Below are 23,964 nucleotides of genomic sequence, written 5' to 3' on the forward strand. Positions count from 1 at the left end.
TGCATAATACAATGACAACGCTCACAGAACTCAACCTGCTCTTTATTTCACAGATGTTTCTCAATATGAGTGTGTTATTGGTATTGTGCGTTTTATACTGCACGTTAACTTTCGACACATAATCCAAAAAGTCAAATATGGACTGCACAGAGACTCACAATAAAACGAACGTTAATAATCTGATAACTGTTGTCATTTAATTTTTTGGATAAAGTAACAATTCCCCCACCCTCCCCCCCCCCCCAAAGTCTCTCTCTCTGTCTCTCTCTCTCTCTCTGTCTCTCTCTCTCTGTCTCTCTCTCTCTCTCTCTCTCTCTCTCTCTCTCTCTCTCTCTCTCACACACACACACACACATACATTCCATTCTATCTCTCTCCCTCCTCTCTCTCCCTCTCTTCTCTTAGTAAGACTTTAACTGTGTTACTTTTATCAACAAAATGCTTTGTATCCTCAATTTTTTTTCTCTCTCTTTCTCTCTGATATTGTTAAATGTCTATTTTACTCTTCATATTACCACTGAGTACAACTCTCTTTCATTCTTGTAAGGTTTCATAACAATTCTCATCTTTGCACTTTTTATAAATCTTATTTTTTATCTTCAAATTTTTAATGTATTTCTATATATTTCTACAAAGACGTAATATTTTTTTTTTTACATGAGCCTAAATTTCTTTATAACCTTTATGATATGAAAAGTGAAGACAAATACCAGACCACGCCTTTACTTGTCATTTTAACTGTTATTTCTTTTTCAAACGTAAATTAATCACAAGACACTAATTTATTAAGGTAACATTAACATAAAACAGATCACAACATTAATGAGATTCGAATCAATTATGAAATAATATATAACACAATGTAAAGATTCCACGTCTGGTACAAAATAGTGTATAGCAGACTGAGGCAATGCTACAGTGTGATTACCATATTGTGCTGGACATATACCAAAGCTATCAAAAATTATAAAAGAAGGGTGAACTACTATTTATAATGATAAGTTACTTAGACGCCTATTTTCATCTGTTCACAGAAAAAGAAAATCATGAATCATTCAAATTACATCATCATTGCACTATTTTGGAACTATATTGATAATTACTATATCATATCAATTCTGCCGAAATGAAAAAAAACAAACAAGTAAGACCTTATTTTGATTGAGAAGAACAACTTGACAACAAATAAATACGAAAGGATGCTGGAAGGAGATAGCAAAAAAGATAGCAAAAAAGCAAGAGTGCGAAAGCGAAAGCGAAAGAGAGAGAGAGAGAGGGGGAGAAGCAGGTTAACAAACAGGAAGGGAAAAGGATGAGAAAAAATACGCTCATGTGATTTGTTCCTGCATAAAAATACTCATGATGAATAGTGGAATAGATTTTGGTGCTGATCACCTAGTCCTACAATCGAAATTAAACAACTAAGCTGACATCCAACTATCTTGTAAACATTTCTACGATTTGGCTTCGCCTGTAAAAGAAAAATCGCCGAGCGTAGGTGTGTGTGGGGTGTGTGGGGTGTGGATAGGGGGGGGGGAGGCTATAACCCCAACCCCAAAACCTTTTTATCTTTATAATCATGATATAAATTGCCCGGTACATATCAGGGACTTGTCGAAATACTGAACATCAACAGACGGTTCATTATCACCATCGTGAAGGATGTTCTCGGTATAATTTGAAAATAATGTTCTAAACGGTAGTGTATATATATATCGCCATCAATTGCTCTATGGACATAAGTGTTGCAAAGGATGAGACTTGTTGGTCATTTCGATGCGGATGACCGTGATTTAACTGGCCAGAGCGATGAGGGCCCTCTTGAAATCGCCGCCGACATCGTCCTCGATAAACTCGACCAGGCTTTGGCCGTACTTCTCCTGGAACGCGTCCGCGATGCTCCCGAGATCGATCTGGAGAATGACATGACAATCAAAATAAAAATAGAAATAAGAAAAAAATCATCGTCCGTTTGTAATATTTTTTTTCTCTCACTAGTATAAACTTATACCAGTATTCCTTTCACGTGACGTCATTGGAGGCTGAAATCCAGGGACTGCATGCATGCATATTGTCCTCTTCAGCCCTACATTGAAACATGCTCAAAGCTGCCAAGATCGTAATCATAGCACCTGCAACATTTCATTATTCCATTACTATCATGGTGAAAGCAATCATATTTATAAATCAATATCGCAGCCACAAGACCTAATTGCGTAATAATATTTTTTTTTAAATTAAAATGAAAAATAACATTAAGATTTAAGACCTCCTCTAAGATTTAAAATCTCATATCAAGCGATTAAGAGGAAATGTATGGGCAATATTTGGGATTTTTTTTTCTGTACTTAAGATCTTTTTCCTACCTCTTTATTAGTGCACTACTTCCACGAAATATTCAGATACTTTTCCAAATCTGTATTTGCAAAAGAATATTTTCTCCTTTATTTTGTGTCTAGTCTGAGTGTGTACGGAGCTCTTAAAGTTTCAAGAGCTGGCTGCATTCTAATTTGCATTACTCCTACAACAGGCACGACAGGGTTAATGTATTCCATTAGCTACCATTCCAACAAAACAGTTTCAGCGGAGGTTCATTCAACCAAACGTTCGATATTTCGAAAATGTGATCTTTTGCTAAATAAAAATGAAAAACATATATCCGCAATAAAAACCTACTTGTTATATTATGACATGCGAACCGGGAACCTGTCTCCGAGGTGTAATTGATTGATTGTAAGTCCTCCAATCAATCGAAACCTTTAATTGGTTTGTTTGTTTTATTTCAATACGGTGATTAAAAAACCTACTAAGCCGCAAGGTTTTTTTTCCAGCAAGTCCGTATACAAAATTATACAAATTGTATTTGTTCTTTGTAATTTGTATTTGGTCTTTGTAATTTGTATTTATTCATTGTAATCAAATTACAAAGAACAAATACAAATTACAAAGAACAAATACAAAGAACAAAGAACAAATACAAATTACAAAGAACAAATACAAATTGCAAAGAATAAATACAAATTACAAAGAATAAATACAAATTGCAAAAAATGAGTACAAGTAATATACATTAAAAAGGAAGAAAAAGAGAAAAAACATAGATAGTAGGGAAAATAGAAAAGAATAAAGAAGATCATTGAATAAAAAGTGACGATCTCAATAACATTTTTAAAAAACCTATTGAGAAAATGATGTTGGAAGCCTTTTATAAAATAAAACCTAATCCTAGTGACACTTCAGTATAAAGAATTAGGATTATTTTGTTTTCTTTCAAGTTGCGATCGATTTTAGCACAATTGTAAATCTTTATAAGACAATGCCCTGGGGAGATAGTTGCTGGTTCTGTACTTTTTGAAGGTCGAACTCACCTCGGCCCTAGTAGCAATCACCCTGCCGAGACAGCCCTCGTCTGTACCGAGTCCTTTCATGGCCTTGTAGAGCAGCTCTGCGAAATACTCGTGTGGGTTCCTGATGTAGTTGACTGTACGAACACAAAAGGTGCCAATCGGTATGCAAGTTAAAGATAAAGGTGAGTTCTGGTCATCCGATTGCATTGTGAAAAAGGGTGTGGAATGGATCGGAAAAAATGATCATGTAGCATGTAAGTATTGGTGTGTACTGCAAAGTTCTGGAGTCATCAAAATCATAATAAATTTGGCCCAGTCTTGGTAAAGTTACAAGTACTGTACACAGAAAGATGTATATGGGACTACACAAATGGTGTCGGGGCTACTAACCTTGATTTCCTAATCTTTCTATGCTCATTACTCAGCCAGTATACATTTTCTACCAAAATTGTTAGGCAAATGACATTTATTTGTAATCTTGAACATTCAGTGTAAGTTTCTTTTGATTCTGTGAGAATTGATTTTTTTTTTTTTACCACGCACCTTTATCTTTAAGTTTGGTTGTGATGGAACAATGATAATTACGGAATTGTGCGGGTAGAATTGTTGAGTTACATCACACGTGATTGGGGACTATTTGTCATTGGAAGACAGACAGACGACAGTGCCTGGGAATAAACATCTGGTATCAAGTGAAGTGGTCATGAAATGATAATAAATGTTTATGAGGTATATGAGTCTCTTTCTGAAGGTCTGTCTCTGTCGTAATGATTTATAGCATCATGTTAATATCATACTTAAACCCATTAATTACGGTACATCTAAACTGAACTGAACTGAAATCTATTATCCAAATAATAAACACATGACAATAGGTATAAAACGTTTTGTACGATAACACAAAAGGATAAAAGGAACCATACAATAACATAAATGCTAATCGAGCCTGGTACCTTCGAACGTATGAAAAACTCTATTTGGGTACATAGAATAAACAACCAATTTGAAATGTTACATGTATTAAAGCTAATTACAAATAAAACCACAATACAAATGTATAAATGGGTGAAATAGTCAAATACCAAATACCTAGCAATAAATTATATTTTACCCATTTAAAAGGTACACTATACGTGCTTTTCTGAAGCAAGATGTGAATGAATTTGTCCGCGCTGCAAATGGAAGCTCTTTCCATAAAGCACTGCTCACATAATAACATTTTCCCCCTTATGTACACATGGACTGTGAAAGGCCTGTCTCTTTGGATTTGACCACGATACACACAAAAACCGGATTGTACGGTTCAGTGTGAAATATCAAAGTTGAAAAATATCACAGGTAAAAATACCAAAGGTAGAAATATCAGTGGTAAAATTGTCAGAGGTAAAAATGCCACACATAAAAATGCCACGAGTAAACATATCAGTGGTTAAAATTTTGGCCTTTGTCAATGTTTACCCCAAGAATTTTACCTCTGACATTTTGACCTGACATTTTGTTTTTTTGAAATTTTAACATCTTACATTTTGAACTCTAACGGTTAAACCTTTGACATTTCTAACAAACCTCTGACATATTTATCAAGCATCGGCAGTTCACGGAGGGATAATACATTCAGAAACATGAACAATTAATATTGGATAGTCAAAACATAAAAATCATTCATGTTAAAAGGTTATACGTCTTTATCTTACCTATGTTGAGATAACCTTGCTCGAGGTCTCCCGACATCTCACTGCTGATAGACTCTATCATAGTCTTTTCAGCAGCCTGTCAAATTGTGATTGATAAATAATGACATTATTAGAAACAAAGTCAAGAAGCGCAATTTCAAACACTTTCTTTCGAACTTATTCTTTTTCTGGATTTACAAGGGTTGTATTGCCCTTGAATGTTGAGTACTGGTCATGAAATTTCTTTTTGAAAAATGTCTAAAATTTGTTCTGTTTTAATAGTTGAGTATGATTGTAGTGAATAGGAATTAAGAACAATACTACCTTATGTAGCACTGAATCCAATGACCGGGGTAATAGTAGTAGCATGTTTGTATATTTATATTTGTAAAGTGCTTAGAGAAATAAGCGCTATATAAAAGCTAAGTATTATTGAAATATTATATTATGTAAATATGGAGTCATCACTATCATAAGAAATAAATAAATTAACTAATGGATGCTTCAAATCGCTTTGAAAGCTCATATTTAAAAAAAAAAATCCGTATGAATTTAGTGATCATTCTAAATCCCCCGTTTCTATACGATTCCAACATCTTTTTCGGAGTGAAGATGATCATCCTTTGCATGAAAGATGGGGGGGGGGGTAGAGGGTACTTACTACAGCATACGCAAGAAGAACAGCCCTGATATGTGGGACGCTCTTTGCAACAAGAATCCTCTGGAACTCAGACTCATCGGTACCGAGCTGGCCCTCACCGGCCTTGGGGGAAAGGAGAAAAATATGACAGAAACCTTCTTAGAATGGTATTGGATATCTTCATTAACTTGTTGGTGCAATCATTTCTGCTAGTAGTTATCGTTATGTAACGCCCGGCTGGAATGCTCCCAAGGGAGTGGAGATTGTGCACACAGTGTGTGCGGGCAAGCACTGAATCCAATGACCGGGGTAATAGTATATTTGTAAGCACTGAGACATTTGTATTAAGCGCTATATAAAAATTAAATATTATTATTATTATTATCTCTCTCTCTCTCTCTCTCTCTCTCTCTTTCTCTCTGTTCTTATAAATTTCCCTTTTGTCATTCTCACTCTTATCCGTTAACCTTTTGATTTGTTAATCTAATTTTCGTTTTATTACTATGTGCATAGAACCCTTTAGACAACACAGTGGCAGTATGTAAATGCCACTAAAATGGGCTATCTGCCATATAATATATATGTATATATTTCAATTATTGGTATGGAAATAAAAACACACAAAGAAACATTTCGTATTTTCCCTCTCGCCTCCCTCGATCTGTTCAACTTTCTGCCACTCTCTCACCTATCTTTGCTAAATTAACATGAGTTACAACTCTTCATGCTAAATTCATTACATTGTTTGTACATGTGCATTGGTACTTGTTAGTGGTGGGGCAGGAGATGAAGGGATGAGGTAACCATGGAAACGAGCTTACCTCTACGAGAGATTGAGCATCGGCTTCAACCCTATCCCGGTCAATCTCATCTGACTCATCACGAGCTCCCTGTAATTGAAAGTGGGACAGAGAGAGAGAGAGAGGGGGGGTTAGAGAGAGAGATAGGGGTAGAGAGAGAGATATATATATATATAGATAGGGGTAGAGAGAGAGAGAGAGAGATAGGGGTAAAGAAAGAGAGAGATAGGGAGAGAGAGAGAGAGACAGGGATAGAGATAGAGAGAGATATATAGGGGTAGCGAGAGAGAGAGAGAGAGAGATATAGACAGAGAGAGACAGAGACAGAGAGACAGATAGAGAGGGTGAGACGAGGGGTAGAGTGGAGGAGATTAATGAATGAATATTATAATTACAGCTTTAAAAAGGTGAATAGACGAAGGAAAGTATTAAGCAAATAATTACCTTTGGTGAAGGTGATGGGACAAACTATCACTTCCGAGGCGATCTGGATGTAGCTATCTTTCCGAAGCGAAGCTGAGGAAAGATAGCGTATACATTCTGATCGACGAGGAAGTGATAGTTTGCCATCGCCTAAAACCAAAAGGTGATTATTTGCTTTATATTCCACATCTAAAACAATTTAACTACAAAAAGAAAAGGACGTGAATGCATTTACATAAAAGACACCTAGGCCCCAATTCACACCAAAAAAGTTTAAGTTTAACCAAACCCCTTTATTGAGGGTACGGTGCGCGCATGTGTTTTCTTTAATTGCGTTCAATGGTAATGCGCGCTTATTTACGCCTGTTTTAGTGCGCTTCAGTGAAAGTGCGTTGCCCTGTGTAGATAGTACCTCTATTTTCAGTGAAAGTGCATTGCACTGTGTAGATAGTACACAGTGTAACGAACTTTTTGCTTCTCCCATCAATAATGGGCGAACTATCTTTCATCACGTGATTTACTTTTGACCAATCGTAGAGCAAGATTCTTAGTATGCGGAATGTAAAATTTATTATTATAATCAGTGATACCAAAGGGGAGGGAGGGTGTTAAAAGAATATCAAAAGAGGTTCTCATAAGTAACCGGACGTGTATGAGAAAAGGGGTAGGCAGTAAAAACAAGAACAAGGAAAACAATTGATGAAAACAAGTCCATGACAAAAATAAAATATAGAGAACAGAGTGAGAGTAGGAAACGAAAGCGAAGACGACACTTGTATGAATTCATAAACTGCAAATTAAAGATTAGGACGTTTTAGTTACACAAAAAGGAGAAGGAGAAAATCTGGATTACCATGGATAACATAGATAATGGGAACACACAAACACCTAAAGAACGACAACAACATACGAGTATGTACAAATTGAAATGTGAATTTTGGAATAGAGTTCGTATTAATGGCAGATTAACAATGTCTAAAAATAGGTTTCGGAATTCTGTTAGAATTCATTTTTAGAACAAATCATGAATGAAATAACAAGTTAAATAGTCTTCATTTGTACACAAATCATATTTTACATTATCAGTTTGTATATTGTAAGGCATTAAAGTCTTGTTGTACTTTAGAGTATCGATCGTAATAGCAAATTAATTATTTTTGTTTTGTCACGTTTTCTAAACTGATTTGTACCAAACTACTTTGTTTAGCTGTTTAAGGGGTAATAGGTTCGACTAGCACATGTGCTATTATCTGGCCCCTTTTACCAACCAACAGTTTCTCTTCTTGTATATGTAATGACATATCATTAAATTTACCACTGTATTGCTGCTGGTAATACAATAAAACCTACAGCCGCGGCCTCTTAGAGGCAAGACAGTGAAGGTCTGCTTCTGCCTAACGAAGATGTGATGGTAGTAACTAAAGATGAAACAATAGATCATTTCAACTACTGTCACCATTATATTGATCACTTGACTAGTAACATAAGATATTTTTATTATTGCGATTATTATTAATGATTTCATTGACCTACCGTGCATAATCCTACCAGCAGACGTTTGAGGTCACCTCCGGTCTCACTCTCCAGGTCGCCCTCAAGATCGTCGCCATATCCAGCTGAAATGATCCAATTAAAGTATTGTGTATCAAACAGGTCTTGAATACCCAGACTAATCATACAATAAATAATTATGCTAGTAACAATAAATAATTATGCTAGTAACAATAAATAATTATGCTAGTAACAATAAAAGTCATATTTGTTATAACGACATACTTTTTATAATCCCGCCGCGGCACTAATGTCCTTTTGCAAGACATTGATCTACAATAGCCACACTCCACCCAGGTAAAATAAATGGGGACTGGTAGAAAGGAATTCCTTGAATGCTGTGAGCACCGAAATCGGTAGCCTAGCTAAGCCAGGGAAATATTGGAGCGCTTTGAGCACATTGCAGGGTGGATATGCGCGCTATATAAATATCCAATATCATTATTATTATTATTATATTAACGCGTTGTACTGCGTTTCTAGGTGCTTTGCCTAATATTTCCCCGGTCATTAGATTCAACTGTTACTCCACACTTATCTCCTCATAGTGCTCTCTTTCTCTCTCTCTCTCTCTCCCTCTCTCTCTCTCTCTCTCTGTCTCTTTCTTTCTCTCTTTCTCTTTCTATCTCTCTCTATTTTCGACGAATACAAAAAGACCCCTGAAAGCGACCACTCTTCAAAGGCACATTATGAAAATCAACACCATCAGGGTTAAAGGTAAAAACAAAGTTTTGGGAAATGTTGAAACTTGGGCGGAGAGTGACTCTTTACAATTTTTTATATATTTGGATGCCCCTGTGGATGTATTATAAGCACAAGAAAATTTAGCTCCTGAAACACTGCTGCTTTCGAGAAAAATTGAATATAAAAATTTACCGGTGCTTCCAGTAAATTTTGATAAAATTCAAAAAGCGCCTACGGCCGTACAATGGTAGCGACCACGAAGATATCAGAATATGTAGTTAATTTCCAAACGGGAATAGCTAATCTGTCGAGTTTATTCAAGAAACAATGTTTTATAGCTTAATTAATATCTTGACTTTGAGAGGGAGCAACACTACATAAAGAGTTTATTATTTACACTTTCATAACTCTAAACTCGATTTCAACCGCGACAACGATCACTGAATATCGGAATCGCATAAATTATGCTTCCAATATGTTCATTTGAACCAAATTCATGACCCCATATCAAAGCTTTGTTTCTTTGGTGCTTTATGAACTATATACTATAAGAAATTTGCAGTTCAGATTTATGCCGGTAAATTATTTTGTATTATAATGATCAGAATGGTTATTAAAATATTATCTTTAGGGAGAGGCTAGTCATTTTAATGTTAGCATCCGAGTCATCATCTAATTATTTTCGTCATTTTGTCTTGAGAGGGCGCTATTGCACGTACACAAACCAGTATGATCAATGCACATTGACAGAGTTTGGCAAATTCTGTTTATACTGCGGATAACGATATAATTATTGGATACCTATAATTCTCTGCTGTGCAATTGTGAGAGAATAACATGGGCAATAATGATAATAACACGGGCAAACTAAATTTGTGAAACGTTGTGTTAGTTTAACTACCCTGCTTCTATCAACATTTAATGATTTAAACTCTTATGCAAATTAGAGAGTCTTTTTGATGCAGTACAGATTTTGTGGGTAAATATTGAAAAGTCTCACCTGCTTTATATGCTGCCTTGATGAGATTAATTTGCTGTGATATTGGATGAGAGAGTAAGAAAAAAGAATAATATACAGTCAAGGCTATCTGTGTCTACAGTGGCCATGTAGATTGTCGCCCTTGAGAAAGAATTTCGTGATGTAGAACCCCTCCCGAATGGGTACCTGTCTATAGTTTCCCTCGAGTGACCTTTGAAGTTAGACCTGGAAGCTTGGCAGCTGGAGACGGCTTTCTTCAAGAAGCTTTGGTATTCAAGGTATAGACAGGGTAGACTGCATTTTTTTTTAAAGTTGATAGGTGATGAACAGTGGTAAAGACAAAGAGGCATTTAAGCTTGCCAAGTTAATTACAAGAAGAAAAAAGTAGATTTAAAGATGAGGTTTGCCGTCATCCCCCCCCCCCCTTTTCAGCAAAAGTCCGGTGTGTAAAGTCAATACGGCTCGACCTTTTTCTTTTGTATACGAGCCTTTTTCAGCACCCCCCCCCCCTTTTCAGCAAAAGTCCGGTGTGTAAAGTCAATAATGGTCGACCTTTTTCTTTGTTACGAAAAGGACATTTTGGCAACACGCATAGGGTCCGTCCGTTCTCGGAGTGGGGGGGGGGGGGGGGGGGGGGGGCGGGATTACAAGAAGAAAAAAAGTAGATTTAAAGATGAGGTTTGCCGCTATGAAATTTACCGCAGACGAAAGGGCCTTAAACCACAACTCTAGCTTACTCTGTCCATTTGTTCATTGTCACAGTAGTATACAATGAATGATCTTTAGAATAAAAATAAGAAAGTACAAAGGAGAATTCAACCGAAATGGAGGAACTGCGATAAATATAATCTAGACAAAGGACTTACTGCGTTTGAGCGAGCACACAGTATTTCCAGAAGGACTTTTTCATCGGTTCCAGCTCCCTGTGGTGAACGGAAACAAAAGGGTAAAAGTATTTAAAAAACATTGAACTCTAAAGCCCCAATGTACTACTTGTAACTACATGTACATGCTCCCTCTATATAGAAAACGTTTTTGGTGCATGTTGGTCCCCCATGATCTTCTTTTTCTTATGTTAATTGAGAGCTGAGTTGATGAGATAGCCACCTGTCAGTGACCTCGCTAGATGGTCTAATCCCTTCTGACCGAACTAGTACAGACGGCCTTTAAAGTGGAATACCATCCTAATTTATGTCTCTAAAGGATAAGTCCGTAGAACTGTTTTGTTTCTCTCAAACACTTTTTTAAAGTTGTCGCAATCTGACATCCTTTCTGCATATTTTGATAACTTGCCCCAAGTCACGAAATTTGACTTTATTATTTATAGTGTATTATCTCGGCCCATAAATTGCCCCAAAATACTGGTGATTCGTAGACGTATTTCCTACTACTGCCTACATGTTTAGTCAAAGTAATATCTTCGATAACATCTCTTTTTGCTAAATGTTCTGACTAAATAATCTATTCTTGGGCATCGCCATCATTCTTTGCAGAAACAATTACGATATGAAGACGACTGGCCTTCGTGTTTTATCATCATGACCGATTGTCATCTTTATCGCTCTCGTTAAAGATCCTTACCGACATCGCATTCTTGAGACACGTGGCATCGAAGAGAGGGAGTGGAGTCATGATACCGACGATGATGTCCTCGAAATCTCCCTTGAGCTCGCTCTTGAGGTCATCGATCAGGTCCTGGATGAAAAAATTAAGAAAATTACATGACAGTATATTAGAATAGCTCAGTGGCGTATTCAGATCTTATATTCGGGGAAGGAGGGGGGGGGGGATGTATCGGTCTACATGACCTTATCCGTACGTTTAGTCCATTGACAAATCAAGTTGAAGGACTATGGCTTTCGTGAAAAGGGGTAGGGGGGGATATCCACCAACATTTTTATTTTGTAAAAAAAAAAGTGTTTTCGAAATTTGTCGAAAACACTTTTAATGTGTCTTAATGTGCAATCGTTATCATAGTCACTTAAACTATGATACTAGTGTGTAAAAGGTGGTTACATTTCTTTCTTGGTCGGAAGTATGTCGGGAGGGAATATTGCTTCCCCCCCCCCCCCCCCCATTCTTCAAATGTGCAGCTGGAATCGCTAATAATACTATACAGAGAATAAGTATTAAAAAACAAAGGAGGTAAAACAGGAAGAAATAAAGAAGAAGAAAACAGGAGATCACAAATAATGGGAGGAGAAATAGAAGAAGAAGAAGAAAAAATAAGAAGGAAAAAAGGGAGAAGGGAGAAGATAGGAAGAAAAGGGTGAAGTAGAAGGGCAGAAGAAGTAAATAATTGACCCCTTACTATAGAACTGGTGACCCCCTCTATCTGGCAAGATGCTCGCTACGCCATTGGTCTTAGTAGGTATCTCTGACCACCCCCCTCCCCTTTCTTTTCATACCCAACTTACCCTGCCATAAGAAGCCTTGTAGTGCTTTGAGAGTTCTTGCCTCTGGTCGTTGGTTCTGTAGCACAATATATCGAGGATAGCTTGCTCGTCAGTACCTGGAAATTAAATAATTAAATTACAATAACCATTTGGTAAACTGTGCAAAACAAAATACCTACATCAGTAAACTGGTTTGAGCCAGAATTGCGTTAATTTATATATTAGCACATAATTGACGCCCCGTCGGCTTTGAATGGACGTTGTTATTGCTGGTTTGAATGGAGAGGGCTTCTAACCATTAGGAGCCAGAGCATATAACACTGAGTTCCCATAGGACATATATTTATTCAGGTGGTCATATCTCAGCCAATAATTAACATATTCAATTGGTTTTCGACATTTTGACATAATTTTTGATGCTCTTTCGGAAAATGAAGAAAAAATCGAGAAATTCTAAAATTAGATTTTTGATGACGTCACACTTCACCACCCGGGTCGCAAATAGTATGAACGAAACATTTATAATTCTTGTCCTTAGACTTAGGGACAGCGCTACACATGCATCGACTGGACAAGGACCTTTATAAATCAAGATATTACTATCATCATATAATTCACATACTAAAATATCTTTGATGCGATCACATATTGGTGTAGACCAGTTTTGGAAACGCCCCCTCTCATAAATGAAATTGAAGCTCTTATTACCAATCATGTGAAAGAATATGTTTTGACTAATACGTGATGATACAAATTTTGCCGGGAAACCGCCTACTAAATGATATATTTGGTAAATTATTATATCTATCCTGACTGGATAGATATCGCGTAGTCCCATATACATATTTCTTTGTACATGCAGTGCTTGTAACTTTAGCAAGACTGGGACAAATTTCTTATCATTTTGATGATTCCAGAACCTTGCAGTACACACCAATACTTATATGCTAGATCATCAACATTTTCTGATCGATTCCACAACGTTTTTGCACAATGCAATCGCATGACCAGAACTGGTCTATACCTTTAAATCATTGATTTGGTCCATTTTGATCAAAGGTACAATGGTATTCAAAGGATGCGTCAGGCGTGTGTCCAATCTTGTAAGCACTCACCTATGAAACCAGGTGGGCGTGTAAGGCTATAGAATTTGCTATACGTGGTACCTCCTTTAATCTTGAATAAAGATCAAACACTTCAATCTTTAATTTGTTTGACCAAGTACTCGAAAGTTTGCTCTTGGTCTTTGAACGCAGTTAATATTAAGGTAGGGCAAACAGAACTCAACAAGTTTACATGTGAATATGCTAACGTTATAACCGGTATCCAAACATTTTCATTGAACGGTGTTAAAGGGAGCAAAGATTGAGGAATGCGTGCCACGTCTATAAGGAGTGAGTTTATGTTAGGCAAATTTCAGTTACTGTACTTTAATTTACTTAGAACGCTGATTTCATATGAAAAAAGAAGAAAACAAATTAACCTATACAGTTTATCTCTCTACAAATCCTATCCGAAATTCGTTGTCTCCTTTAGTTATTTAAATATTTCGTTTTAAAAACATTTGCAAAATGCTGGTATTCAGTATCCCCCCTTTTTTTTTCTTTGTTGGGGGGGGGGGGTAACACGTTACTCAAACCCTCGGTAATACATATTAATATAAATCTTGGCTTTGAAGATTTTTGTTGATTTTACCCGTAGGCGGAAATACAATTTTATGTCAGACTGTAGGGTTTAATACAACCGTTCTTATCATACTCCAGATCATTCAATATTGATTTTGTTTTGTGAAAAAGATTATAATGTGAAAGAAACCATAGCGACATACTTAAACAAACCATTTTTTAAATTTGGTAATAAAATGGCAAGTGCTTGCCATAAACAGAGTAACGGCTTCATGCGAAATGTCGAATATTCTAAAGTTCATCTTTTGTTTAAATGTAGAATGCAACTATGAAATAGCGCAATATGAAGTAAACTAGGGAATAATACAAAACGAAAGAAAAATGAAATAGATAAAGAAAGAAGGAACGATATGGTGGTGTGTGTGTCACATGGCGGGGAGGAGGGGGGGGGAGTGTGTTTTGGTTGGATGGGTTATTTGTTTTATGTTACAACTGATTTCATTTTTGTTTTTTCATCAATCGTACAATCTATGTAATGACAATGTTTTGAATTCATGTCAAGGAAGAAAAGAAAGAAAAAAAAGCGAGCAAATAAACAGGCAAAAAAAAAAAAAAAAAATCATTTTCTATTCTATTGCCCCCCCCCCTCCCCCCCCCCCCCCCCCCCTCTCCCCCTGCAAGAAAAAGAATCCATCTGTGCAGTTTGCCCCATGAGTCAAGTCAAACCTTCTCGGTTGCTCCACGACCGAGATTTGTCTTGGAGATTAAATCTATGATTCATGTGTGCTAAGGATGTACAGACAGACAGTGACTCATAAACCCTGTACAAATCAACCAGACTTATGTAAGGTGTGAATCGATGAGACGTGCCAGATTCATATCACAACATAATCTCATCCAACCTGTTTCCCTTTTTTTCAAAAAGAAAAAAATAATGATGAAAGAAGAAGAAGACAAAACATGCAAGGTGCGCATGATGATGATTGCCAGTTTTGATAACAATATCTAGTTTGGGTTCATCCGTTCAAGCATTAAAGAAGGAGATAGGGGAGGGATGATTATAAGATTTGTTTGAATATAATTAGGCGGCTACAGCCAGCACCCTGTAGCCGCTTTTATTATATTCAAACAAATATTATAATCATCCCTATGTTGATTTATTTAAAATCTACAACGTCAATGAAAAAAGAAAATCAAATCAAATCAAATCAAACCAAGGGGTTCATTAACCTACATAGAACTATAATAAGTTTTGAAAACCCGGCATATCTATTTTGTTTGTTTGATTTTTTCCCCTGCATTTTCAACATAAAAAGTAATTATACGTAATACAAAAACTAGGTTCATATACATGTTATTAACAAAATAAACATAATCATATCATAATATAAATCAGTTCAATAACTATGCCTTAGAGAAGTAGTTGACAAATCATTTCAAGATTGGAAAATGCAGGAGACATCCATCTTAAGCTAGAGCTTAAACGTGATGGCGGCTTTTGGAAAGGAACTACATGTATCGCCGGAACTATCGGCGACCAAACGTATAACCTATATAATCATGAATAAACTAATTATAACAACGACATAATGAAGGAAATCATTTTTATTTCAAGCATAAGTGTTAAGTGTGAATGTGAATAATTATCAAGTGTATGTTTGTTGTGAAACATGTTATTCATGTTCTTTTCGTGTACAGTATGTGTAAGTACATAGCTGTGTACGAGTGATTGTCTGGAGCGCTTTAATTATGACCTGTATGCTGATAATAATGTATGCATGTGTGAGTACGATTGCTACGAGTGCTTAGCTCACATGAATAAATTATGTGTCTGGGGCGCTTATTGATTGAATTATGACGAGTAGGTTGATAATAAGTTATGCTTCATGATAACCTTGAAAGAATATATCGTAGCACATGATTTAATAGTAGTTGCGAGACCATTCCATAGGTCAGGGATGGTGTCGGATAGATTCATGTGCAATTAGCAAATTGGGGTTTCACATGAGAGTTCTGAGAGTTTCGTGTCGGATAAGAATGTATGGTGATGTTTATACCAAATAGGTTGTGGAATATACAGTAGGCTTGCGGGTGTACCATGTGTGAGAGAGAGGGGGAGGGAGAGTTGAGGAGTCCTGAAAAGGACTCCGACTCGGTGATCTTTCTTGGGGGTGTGTAGTCCTGAAAAGGACTGTTTGTAATCTTTCTTAGCATATAGTTCTAAGGAGAACTATAGCGCTTGGAGCGCTTGGAGAGGATGTGGAATGCCGGAGGAAGTAGGTTATTGGTCTTTGAACATAAAGATTGCAACCTGCAAAGTATTGATATATAACACAATTGTTCATGTTTTCGACTTCTAAAATAGGGATTCTGAATTTGCAAGGAATGATAATCCGGTCTAAATGCAAATAGTCTTTGTTTGCAGTAAATTAATTAGGTTTAGTTTTTTCTTCCCACAACTTGCCCAAACAATATTACAATAAGTAATATACTGAAGTATCATTTTATTATACAATTAAAATAAATAAAATAATTCCTACACCTTTAGAAATGTTTTAATATAATCGAAATGGTCGTTTTATGTTAGACTTTCATCAATAATCACTCCGAGAAACCTAGAGTTACATTTTTGTTCTAAGGGCAAGTTATCAATCATTAAGTTCATTGTCATATATGTAGCTCGGTGTGCATTAGGGTGGTTGAAGTGTGTACAAAATGAGTTGTGTTTATGTTAATAGATAACTAATTGCACTTAAATCATGTTGACACTTTTGGATCTCCAAATTAAAGGTTTTCAATCTGCAGAAATTGAATTGTGACAGAAATTAAGAAGAACAAAAAACACGTGGCGCAAAAGAAGGAGGTTGAGCCCCCGCCCCCCCCCCCCCCCCCCGGCCCAGTCTTGGTAAAGTTACAAACAGCGCCAAAAATACACTGACGGGGGCGATTATGGAGCTAACGGGGGCGAATTGCCCATCGCCCCCGTTAGCTCCATAATCGCCCCCGTCAGGTTGCCCACGGGGGCGATTGCAAAATTAAAAGTCGCCCCCGTGGAATTATAAAATAAAGATTATCTTTTTTAATATAACTTTAACACAAAATGAGTATCAATTTTCAAACCTTAAATCAATGAAATGGAACTTAGATGGCGCTTTCTCTCCCGTCTCTATGTATTACCGATACAAACAACGGAAGCTCGCAGTGCAGCTAATGCGGCCGTCAGCAGTGGCTATACTGCGCCGGTAGCACCGATGTGCACGCTGACGCCCAATATCTGCTGGAGCTGGAGACGATCGCGCAAGGACTGAAACATGGAGAAGTTTTTCGTTGTGAAATGAATCCTGTGAAATATGGTTGTTCTAAAAGAACAACAAATAATGTAAATCGACCAATAAATAAATATTGAGAAGAAGATCAGCAAAGATGTTGCAGGGACGTTTCGTTGTACCGTTCTCGAAAATAATCCACGTCTGAATTCATTTTACCCCCCCCCCCCCGTCCGCGCGAAGCTCGGAAGCTTTGACGTTTCATTAAATTAGTAGACAAAAAAGACGAAAATATGAAAATAATACTTTGCCTTGATTAAGACAAATTAAAAATTGTATCAGTATTAAACAGGGAAAAGGAAAGGGGAGGAAAACAAACCTTGAAGAATCAAATTCAGTGTTATTTCGTGATGCATAAGAATGAAAGTACATTGAAAGGTGAAATAATAAATTGAAGAGCGATGATCAATCAATTCTTTGACGTTGATTGATTGAATACAAAATAATGAAACAATATGGTCTGAGGGTCATATATCTTCGAATATTAGAAAGTTTCATCCACCATCATATTGTTGAACACTATTTGCAATTTAATTTTAATGCGGTGACTTGTCGGTTACGAGCAGAAGGTCATTTCAGGCTTCTATATTCTATAATACTATCAACAGATATCTGGATAGAGACACTTCAAGCTACGAGTCAGAAAGTATATCATCATCTCACAGAATTCTACTCGAACACCGCTTCGAAATTATTTTCACCCTTTTTTTTTCTTCTTCCTTTTTTTATTTTTGGTCCCTTTTAGCTCTCCTTTTTTCCTTTTCCTTCCTTCTCTCTTTTTTTTTTTTAAGCGGGGGCGGGGAAGGCAAAGGCCTTTTGCCCCACCCCCATCCCGATCTGCAACTTGTTGGCGGGAAAATTGCAACTGATATCCCCCTTCTTTTCTTTACTTCTTCCTCAATTTTCCTTCCCTTTATCTCCTCTTCGGTGACTGGTCCCTCAGAAACTAGTGCTAAGCCAGTCACAGAGAATTCATGATTTCAACTGATGCCTGTTAGTGCATTGTTAATTTGATTTTTTTTTCTTCAAATTTCATTTAAAAATCTTTTCATATTTGATAAATATGGTGCATTGGCATATGGGCTATGGTTGGATGCGTTGAACAGCGTTGGTGTATTATGTGGATTTATCATATTCATATTCTGAATATTTTCAGCGAATTAAATAATATTGAAAAAGATGCTTTTCACAGTTGTACTCGATAATTCCCACTTAACATATCCTCTCTTTCTCTCTCCCTGTCTTGCTTAAAGAAAATATGAAAATAATATTTTGGCTTGATTAAGAAAAATTGAAAATTGTATAAGTATTAAACAAGGAGAAGGAAAGGGGAGGAAATAATTCAAAACAAACATCGAAGAATCCAATTCAGTGTTCTTTCGTGATGCATAAGAATGAAAGTACATTGAAAGGTGAAATAATAAATTGAAGAGCGATGATAAATCAATTCTTTGACGTTGATTGATTGAATAAAAATAACGAAACAATATGGTCTGAAGGTCATATATCTTCGAATATTAGAAAGTTTCATCCACCATCATGTTGTTGAACACTATTTGCAATTTAATTTTAATGCGGTGACTTGTCGGTTACGAGCAGAAGGTCATTTCAGGCTTCTATATTCTATAATACTATCAACAGATATCTGGATAGAGACACTTTGTCACAAAAAGTTACGAGTCAGAAAGTATATCATCATCTCACAGAATTCTACTCGAACACCGCATCGAAATTCTTTTCACCCTTTTTTTTCTTCTTCCTCTTTTTTGGTCCCTTTTAGCTCTCCTTTTTTCATTTTCCTTCCTTCTCTCTTTTTTAGCGGGGGCAGGGGAGGCAAAGGCCTTTTGATTGACCTGTGACGGGTAAACTTTTTTTTTGTATCAATTACTTGGTCTAACCATGAAAACCGTCTAATTTTACCTTAGATTTTCAAACAGTAACAGTTACGACCTAAATTAGGGCTAAGGCCAAGGGCTGTACTCTACATTTTAATAACAAATTAACGTTAACGTTAGACTTAACTTAAACTGTTGTTTCTCTGTGATACAAGTGGGAAAGGAACACTTTTAAAATATATATATATATCTTTCCCCTTTTTTTCAACTTCTTTTTTCCCTTCTCAGCTATGTAACAAGTAAATTTCTAAGAGCGAAAATGCCGACTTTAAATAAATGATAATGATAAAATACCAAGGAATTTAGGAGTTTCATGAGTACCAATTCAATGGAAATTTGTATTAAAGTAAGAGCCCCCGTCAGCACTAAAATCTTCTCACGGGGGCTTTTTTTTTTGTTGGAAGAGTCCGCGTGGACAAAAAATTAATTTGAGCCCTGGTTACAAACACTGTACACAGAAATACGTGCATGGGACTACACGAACATGTGGCATAAAATCCGTCCCGAATTGGATACTGTTACATATTAAGACATTTTGAAGAGCCATGCTTTTCAGGGAACATTTTTTATCTGATGTTCTTCCACACTTGCATAATAATAATGATAACGCTCACAAATTATTTTTCACCTCTTCCCAGAACTCGACCTTCTCTTTAAATGCAGCATATTGACGGCTAGGCTATTAAACTGGGGTAATATGACATTGTATGACGAGATTCGAGGGACCACACAAAACCATGTTACTGTGGTTCTCACACCTAAGCTGTCATCAGCGAATTAGGGATCGAAATATCACGTAATCCTGTTAACCTCTTTAAATCCAAGAGTTCAACACGTACCGACTGTTCAGGTTTAGATTAAAGAACTGCCTGAGTCATACGAATTTATGGGGTCGCAATTTCGTGCGAATCTAAAGGCAACTACCCGAAAAATTCGTTGGTTCTGTTCAGTCTCTATAGAAATTATTCCAATCCCTGCTCCCATAGGATTCACACTGACATTTGATCGGATTATCAAACTTGTAATTCACGGTGACGAAAAGTTGAAAATGTCAACCGGATAGACGTGTAATGCAACGCATTTTGCATGATAATTTTAAATTCGTGCAGTAATTACCCAAATGGAAAAAAAAATGTTTGTAATGTGGACAGCACATTTTTCTTAATATGAGACATAATCTAAAGATAGGTAGGGTGGGGGAAATGGCATGGGGATCCGGACACCGTTTTTTCGGCTAGTGACATTTTGTGTGTGCAGTGTAAACCATTATTTTTTCTTAGGATAATTATTGTTGTTATTGCTTATTAATTTTTTCTTCCTTGCTTGCATGCTTGTTGGTGATGTGAGGTTTCAAGTCAGCACTGGAGAAAATGTGGTGACCTTTGGTGACCTTTGCTTGTATTTTTTTTTTTTTTTGTTGATACGGAGATTGATCCATCTAATTGCGAAATTCTGAAGTGGCCTTGTTTACCATCTACAAGTTCTTACCGAGTCCTTTCATGGCTTTCCTGAGGACCTGGACATCAGTATCCTTGTCGAATCCCTCGAACTCCGTCACAGTAGGCTGAAATATGTAAACAAAGATTATGTAAAAAAAAATTCAAAAGAAAATAGTCACAATTAAAAAAGGCCATATGCATGTGCTTCTTTGGTCTTAAATCCTTTTAAATTTTAAATTATGCCTCGTGCTTCAGTGCATCATTTTTCATATTGATTCAATGTATCTATGCTTTCACAGAACCTTGTTTCAATCCACAGGATAGGCTTTAATTGGTTTAGACAGCTTACTAACTTCTTGTCTCATGTTATCTATTCTCTCTTCTCACTTGTCCACTGCGCGATTACACACGCGTAAGGGGCGTATTAAAGGTGTTCATCTCGAATGGTGAATGGAAACTCAAAGGTTATTAAACCCAAATCAAGAACACATAATATGTGTTCTATGGGATTTTTTCATGAAAGTCTGCTGTCAATTGCGTTGATATCAATATCAACGCAATTGACAGCAGACTTTCATGAAAAAATATAACATTCCAAATTACTTTTATCCCGTTTGTATCACTCAATATGGTAACCTTAAACATGGGGTGCGAATGAAGTCACGATTTTAATCATCATAACAAAAAGAATATCATAATGTTTTGCTTGTAATAATCATTTCATGAATTTGAGTTAATATTGACACGTTGTTATCAAGTGCCTGTTCATAGTCAATGTAAATATATGAACGTTTTTTTTCTGGAATGAGCTTTTGCCCACATTCATTGCTTCAGCCCAAACTTAGTACAAGAGGATTTTGAAAATAGCCTGCTGTTCAGTCATCCTTGGCAGCACAATTATGAAAATGGTATCATTAAACAGGGTATTAGTTTTTCTTTACAATAAATTACTATTCAAGGTCACACAGGTTATAACTTTTTAATTCGAAGCTAACAAAGTTGGGTAGACTTTTGTTTATACGCACCGTATAGTGCGTCCCAGTCAAAACGAATCCGAGAATTATCGATGTTTTATCATAACTTAATCACGATTATGATTAATAAATGACACACATTTGGAAAGCTTAGATCCTCCTCTATCATTTGATGCAATTTATATGATGCATATTTCACCTTTTATTATTTACACAATTTCTTGCTGTCCGCTGCCTGGAGATCACTGGAGCGAAGAAATGTAACTATCCCTATTCAGTTACGGTTTAATCCTTTTTATAAATGCAGACGGATTCTTCTTCCATTCTTGGACAGAAGAGCGTTTCAAACTCAATTAAATGGGCGTCACCCCCATCGAATGTTGTTTCCAGTCTTAAGGTCTTAATCTACTACTGAATGAGATGGAATGCCAAACTATGAGGGCTTGTTTCTACTCTTAAAAAAGCACACAAAAGCGGCACTGAAATCAAAATTTCAAGGGATGGATTAGAGTTTGTATCGCTCTCGACGGCTATACCTACATGTTTCTTAATTGCGAAACTCGAGAGCGTCCCGGGGCTCTGCCCATGCACAAAGAAGACGAAAGACTTTGAAATTCAGATACCGCCCGCCAAATGACTTTTTGGTACCCTCTCTTCAATTTTTTTTAAATCACTCATGCGTGAAATATGCATCATGTGAGTTGCATCAAATGAAAGAGGAGGATCCAAACTTTACAGATTATGTGTCATTTATTAATTACAATTGTGATTAAGTTATGATACAAAGTCGATAATTCTCGGATTCGATTTTTTTTTCTAGGACGCACTGTATAGATATGACAGACTTAACCAACAACGTACCTGAAGAGGATTTGTTCTGCATTTCATTCATCCATGTCATAATATCATCATAAGTGATATATCCTTTCGTTGTCATCGAAACACTCGTCATTCTTGTTTTTTTTTTGCATTCGTGCGTTAATCAACAACATATCCATGATATATTTCGAGATGAGGGTCGGCATAAGTGGACCTCTCGCTCTGTATATATTACTACTTGGACTTTATCCTCTCTGCTAATTAAGACATACTCAGCCATCATTCAAACTAACATGAGGGAGGTTTCTAATCATTAATACCCTAGTGATGTATTACGTAAATGTGGACAGATAACGCCTTAATAAATACTGTACTAACCGCACAATTAAACATCACACAATATTAAAAGCAGCTCCTTTTAACGTACCTGGTTAGCTATTACACTGTACATGTATGTGTATACAATGAACGAAATATTATAATGATGTCTGCTCCCAGTAGGTTTCTATTATTGATTTGCACTCGCATTGCCATGCCATGCATAATATGAAGCTCAATATTATCATTGATTGCGCTATTTAAGGAAACTGAATGTTCATTGTTGGGAGTGGGAATCAAATCCATATTAATAATCTGTTGGCAGTCGCGGGTAAAATGGCGTGCAAACTGATCGCATCTAAAATTAAAAACATTTCAAACAGTCTACATAATATACATTGTGTGAGCAAGGATTTAAAGACAACTTCGCCAAGAATAATTCTTCTTCATGATTGTCTACCACTAAACATTAGCAACAGAAGGCAACATCATTATTTCTTTTTAAATCGTCACATTTCTCCGGAACGTTATTTTTGAAGAACAGTAGTTCTGCAGCAACGGAAATGATAATAAATTATGTTGATTTTCATAAATCTGATTTACAGTTATGATCCACTTCTTGTCAAAGCATAGACGGATATCGTCGACTACAGAACACAAAGCTACATGCAACAGAGCAAGAAAATCAAGTGTTGAATACATTAATGTAAAATATAAGCTTGCATAATGTGGGTATCGTTAGTAGGAGAAGGATTACTTTAAAGGTATGGGCAAAAAGAGGTACTAAAAGCACAGAAAAGAAAAGGAATTCGTATAGGTAACAAGCAAAGATGAAAATGAACATACTATGAAGGATTGAGATTTTGGAAATAAATCTGTACTCACTCTGTTGTTCATTTTGGAGTTTTGGCTGGAGAATTCACTCGAAGAGAAAGATAACAGAGGGGGAGGAAGTACGTCCTGCAGATACTCGGCGATGGAGAAGACTGAGCTGAGGGTGTTGTAACAGGAAGAGGACTTCGTGCAGTGCGCCGGGCCTTTATTTACTCACGCACGGAACAGATCTGCGTCATAG

At 36.5% G+C, this 23,964-nt stretch overlaps 1 protein-coding gene across 1 annotated transcript; it reads right to left on the bottom strand.

Moving 5' to 3' along the window:
• Window positions 1–721: 721 nt before the first annotated feature.
• Window positions 722–23,909, bottom strand: LOC590651 (annexin A7). Its single transcript, XM_790248.5, has 12 exons — window positions 23,775–23,909; window positions 20,828–20,903; window positions 12,515–12,609; window positions 11,679–11,792; window positions 10,964–11,020; window positions 10,119–10,152; window positions 8,417–8,499; window positions 6,482–6,550; window positions 5,682–5,783; window positions 5,042–5,117; window positions 3,369–3,481; window positions 722–1,913 (listed from the first exon to the last, which is right to left on the bottom strand). Exons 1-12 carry the CDS (start codon window positions 23,784–23,786, stop codon window positions 1,794–1,796), a joined length of 951 nt encoding a protein of 316 aa, XP_795341.2. The 5' UTR covers window positions 23,787–23,909; the 3' UTR covers window positions 722–1,793.
• Between the last annotated feature and the right edge of the window lie 55 nt (window positions 23,910–23,964).

The sequence above is a fragment of the Strongylocentrotus purpuratus genome, unplaced genomic scaffold (assembly GCF_000002235.5).
Source record: "Strongylocentrotus purpuratus isolate Spur 01 unplaced genomic scaffold, Spur_5.0 spur5_scaffold_13, whole genome shotgun sequence".
NCBI classification, from domain to species: Eukaryota; Metazoa; Echinodermata; class Echinoidea; order Camarodonta; family Strongylocentrotidae; genus Strongylocentrotus; species Strongylocentrotus purpuratus.